Source organism: Macrobrachium nipponense, chromosome 32 (assembly GCF_015104395.2).
Source record: "Macrobrachium nipponense isolate FS-2020 chromosome 32, ASM1510439v2, whole genome shotgun sequence".
Classification (NCBI taxonomy): Eukaryota; Metazoa; Arthropoda; class Malacostraca; order Decapoda; family Palaemonidae; genus Macrobrachium; species Macrobrachium nipponense.
Window position 1 is genome coordinate 20,883,582 of NC_061094.1, and position 5,380 is coordinate 20,888,961.

General features: G+C 37.1%; 1 protein-coding gene across 1 annotated transcript in view; it reads right to left on the bottom strand.

The window, feature by feature from the left end:
• Positions 1 to 229: 229 nt before the first annotated feature.
• Positions 230 to 5,380, bottom strand: part of LOC135207264 (cyclin-dependent kinase-like 3) — an 89,158-nt gene continuing 84,007 nt past the window's right edge. The window contains exon 11 of the mRNA XM_064238917.1: positions 230 to 671. Coding sequence (XP_064094987.1) covers positions 621 to 671 — 51 coding nt within the window. The 3' untranslated portion in view covers positions 230 to 620. The remainder of the gene's footprint in view (positions 672 to 5,380) is intronic.

A 5,380-nucleotide genomic window follows, 5' to 3' on the forward strand; every position in this document is an offset into this window, starting at 1 on the left:
ATCAGATTTGTTTTGTCAGAGAATTTGGTCTCCAGAGTGTTCTATGATCCCAAAGGCTGATGATTAGCATTCTGCCAAAATTGCTCCAATTTTGGTTGTCAGTTAACTGAAGCAACCAAGCAAGTATCAGTTTTGCAAATCTGTCATCGCAGATTTTGATAGTTCATCTTTATTGGATTTACTAACTAATGAAAGGTAAATATCACAGGCTGATACCACAGCCTAAGTAGTGGAGGAAATAATTTTATGTGAGCAATATTACTAACTTAATTCATGGCATATTTCTCTGATCAACTATGCTTCTGCAAACTTTGATGTATACTTTAGCATGTATTGTAGTGCATTCTAAATTTCACTCACAAAAGTCCCTTGTAGATTTCTTTTCATGTAACAGCACACTATACAAACATAAAGAGGTTTAAAAACTAAGAGATGCCTTGTTCAATTGTATTTACTTGTCTCCTTGTTCAATCTGTATTTGCTTGTCTTTCTAGAAGATGACCTGATCAATCTGTAATTACTGGTCTTTCTAAGTTGCTAAACTCAGTTTCAAATTATCAATGTTTTTCACTTCAGGTTCCAAACAGTTGATCAGTACATTTCAATGTAGTTCACAAGGGTCACACAAAAGGTAGATTGGCTAAAGGTGAGGAAGGAGGAGTGGAATCTGACTGAAAAGGAAAATGAAACCAGTATATTAGATACAAAATATCCTGAGTTTAAATCAGTAGTATTAGTTTGCCATTATTATATTCATGTGAAAAGGCAGTTTCTCAAAATTTGATGTAACATGCATAATGACTATGTAGTACTAACTTACTTCTTAACAAACAAAAAATATTTCATGTGATTAGACAACTTACGACTAGGTGCTGAACTTATATCGTTATAAAGGGCATATTTTTTCCAGACAAGAGAAATAGGTAAGTTAACAAGTGCACTCAGTTATATTGGAAGATTTGATTAAAAGAATTTCGTAGTTATAGGTTGAATGGTTGGTAGAAATTAAAAAGTCCCAGTGCCCACACCAACCCTTGAAAATAGCAGCCTTTAAATGGTAAGGTGTCGAAGTGAACAAGAGGCCTGGTGTGGACCTCTGGTCTCAGATAAACTATACAAGATAGTAATTAAAGATACTGTGCAATTCCTACTCCCTTAGAAGTAAACCATGGATATTTTGTGATATATAACAGTGTGATCTTTGAAGAACAAGAAAAATAGGATAACATTCAAGAATAACAAATGTTTACTGAAGTTTCAAAAAGGTAATTTTTGTCATTTCAGTAAGTCACGTGCTGAGGGGAAAACACTTCCTTCAAAACATACTAATTAGAAAGTCATTATTACATTCATCACGAAATAATCTTACTTTAGTTAGCAGCTCATCAACCATCAGCAAGACCCTGTGACATGAAGATTTGGGTGAACAGTTTCCTGAAAACTTTCTGCTCTCTGCTCTGAGGATTCAAGTCACCCATATTCTTATCATCAAGATAAACTATGTAATACAATAATGTTTTAATCACTAGTACAGCTCCTAAACTGCTAAATTTTTCAAGTAAATATTGTCACACATGTTTAAATACCAATGAAAAAGTATTACAACCCAATACTTATTAGGATTATTAACATTTCAAACAGGTTTTACCATATACAGTCAAACCTCGGTTTTCGTACACCTCTCTTTTCATACATTTCAGTTTTCATAGACTTTTTTCTCCTACATTTTATTTTAGTTATCGTACGTTTCCTTGGTTTTCATACACTCGGAAACGCTCCATCTGGGCCCCAGCATGTAACCTGGCCCCATATCGAGCACCCAAACAAAGCATCCCATCTTCTCTCTTGACCCATTCTGCTTTTGTTTCTCACTGAACAGGCCAGGAATACAATTGAATTTAAGAAAGAACTTGTAGTGAAGTATGAAAGTGGTGCACGTGTAGCTGATCTCACTAGGATGTACAGCAAGTTAGTGTTGACAATCAGCTCTTATCTTAACAAAGAAACATGAAATCAAGGCAGCTGATGTTGCGAAAGGGGTCATGTCATTATCAAAACAGAGATCGCAATAAGTGGAAGATGTTGAAAAGCTGTTGCTAGTGTGGATCAACAAAAAACAGCTACTGTAGTGAGGGATAGTGTGTCTAAAGCGATCATTTGTGAGAAAGCTAGGATGTTGCAGGCTGATTTAAGTAAGAAAATGCCAACAAGTGCTGCTCTTGGTGATTTCAAGGACAGCAGAGGCTAGGTTTGAAAATTCAGAAAGTGTACAGGCATCCATGGTGTTGTACGGCATGGGGAGGCTGCGAGCTCAGATAAACATGTCGGCAAAGAATTCTTTGGTGAATTCAAGGTGTATCTTGAGACTGAAGGATTCTACCCACAACAGGTCTTCAATTGTGATGAGACAAGCCTGCTCTGGAAAAAAAATACCAAAACGGACCTACATCATGCAGGAGGAAAGTTCATTACCATGGCCCAACAAGCCTGTGAAGGGTAGGCTAACACTCTTGGTCTGTGAGAATGCCAATGGGGATTTCAAAGTGAAGCACCCACTTGTGTATCACTCTGAAACTCCCCAAGTGTTCAAGAAAAACAATGTCATCAAGAATAAATTGCCTGTGATGTGGATGGCCAATTAAAAAAGATGGGTCATGAGGAAAATTCTTGTTGAGTGGGTAAATGGAATGTTTGGCCCAAGTGTTAAAAAATACCTCAACAACAATCAATTGCCCCTCAAGTACCTCCTGGTAATGGACAATGCTCCTGCGCATCCTCTTGGCTTGGAAGACCAGTTGTTGGATGAATTCAAATTCATCACTCTGAAGTTCTTGCCCCCTTATACCACTTCTCTCATCCAGCCCATGGACCAGCAAATCATCTCTAACTTCAAGAAACTCTACACAAATGCACTGTTCCAAAGGTGCTTTGAAGTGACCTCAGATGCTGAATTGACCCTAAGAGAGTTCTGGAAGGATCACTTCAACATCTTCAACTTCACAAGTCTTATAAATGAGGCTTGGCAGGGAATGACTTCCAGGACAATGAACTCTGCTTGGAGAAAATTGTGGCTAGAGTGTTACCTTGAGAAGGATTTCAAAGGGTTCGAGGCTGTGAGTAGCAAGGATGTGGAAGAGTTAGTAGATGCCCACAGGGAAGAGCTAACCACTGAGGAGCTGCAAGACCTTCAACAGGAAAAGCAACAGATGGCAGATGAGGAATCTGAGGAAGAGAAGAAAAAGAGAGGGATACTTTGCCTACCTCAGTGATCAAAGAAATGATTGCGAAGTAGAGTGATGTGAAATATTTTGTTGAGACACATCATCCTAACAAAGACGTTGCAATCCATTCTCTCTTTAATGACAAACTTTGTACCATTTTAGGCAGATACTGAAGAGATGTCAGAAACAAATGCCTCTGGACAGTTTTGTTATTCGGCAGGGGTCCAGTGACTCTCAAGCTGGTCCTAGTGCCAGTAAAAAACAAAATTGGGAAGTAACCCCAGACAGTGCCAGTAAAAAATGAAGAGGAGAAGTAACCCCAGATAGGTTCTTGATACCTGAAATCCTTCTGGAGGGGGAATCCCCTTCCAAACAGTAACCTCTCCTCCTCCCTCTCCCCTTCTCTCTGTCTTCCATACTCTAACAAGTCTTCCATAAAGGTAAGAGTGATGTTAAATGTTCATTATTCATTTCATTATTCATTTATATTTATTTCTCATTGTTTTCTATATGTAAAATTGTTTATTCCCTGTAAAATATTTTTTTAGAAATATTTTTGGGGGTCTGGAACACATTAATACTATTTACATTATTCCTTATGGGAATTATTGTTTCAGTTTTTGTACGTTTTGGATATCGCAGGAGGTTCCAGAACGGATTATGTATGAAAACCGAGGTACCACTGTACGTATCTAGAAGAACTAAATGAACTACCAGTCAAAGGATAGCCGTAGAGTTTCCTCCCATATGGGTAACAGCCATGCTTTCTAAACACAATCTGTTAATCCTCTCCACCGGCACTAATTGTGAAATTTTGTTTTAGATAACTCTTCATTGGTCACCTTTGTTTGTTCCTAGATGTTAGCAACGAACTTATACTTAATAAGCTGGCAACAACTTTCTAAATCCATTATAATTTGTCATGATTGCACCAAGGTTTAGGTTAGTACTCAGATGTGCTTCTGAAGATGTGCTAGGTTAGGTTTTCTGAAGGAGCCTATTTCATGTAAGTCTTTGAGATTTTTGTGGATAAACTGACTCCTTAGATTTTTTTCATACTATTAATGCCTTTATATTCAAATACTTCGAGAAACATGTACTAATACTAATTATAATATCCCACCAAAAAACAGTGACCATTCAAACCTAATTGCTTTGATTAATTCTATTCAAGGAACTATTGCTCTGTTTCCATATCCAGTATGGCCCCTGCTAGGTAGATATGCTGGAGACTTTATTTCATATCTTACTATATTTATCATTCTTGCATGGTTTTAAAAAATCTTTTGTCATTTTAAGAGTATAAGATACGGTTTAGTTAGTCAAACGGCTGTACCCCACTGTTCTATAAACGTGGTGCCACTCATGGCACTGCATCTGGTTTCTTCCCTATTTTTAGCAAATTGAATAAAGGTTCTATTCTTTTACCTACTCATTGTCTCATCTACCAGAGAACATTTCAAGTCCACCTCTTCTTTTCTTCAGTTTTGCCAGTAATTCTCCTAAACATTTCTTTTCCCTTTAGTACTCTTGAATGGACTCAGTAACTTTGTCAGAAAGATGCAGTTATTACTTATTTCTCTCCACCACCTCGTCCAATCCAATGGTTTGATTTTGTTTGATAACAAAATAATCTAACTATTCACTTCTGTCAGTTTGTTACATCAAAACTGAGAAATAGGTTCTATAAACTCATTTTGTTCTTCTTAGACCTGAAAAAAGATTTCTTCATCCCAGTTATTTTGGCTTTTTGTAAGTCTTATCCATTCATGCTTGCTATTCTTGTTTAGTGCGCCAACCTTTTGCTCCCAGCTTTACAGTTATAAAACAATGGGAATTTGTACTGCAAAATAGTACCACAAAGAGACATCAGCCGTTTTTCTAACATCTGTTTCCCAACAAATGAATATGCCCAGCAAATAAAACAAGGATAAGAGAAACTCAATTGTCTTCAAATGACATTCAAACTTAATGTTGCCACATTCTAATGGCTTTCTGTAAAGTCCTTTTCAAGTCGTCTTCAAAGGGCTCTCACGGAAAACATCAAAGGATAATTATCTCACCTGTTTGTATGAACTGAAGAGAGTTAAGTGTGCAGGCTATGGGTACCTTTATATTAGTTTTTAACTTTGCAAGTACAATCTGCATGAGTTTTTGTA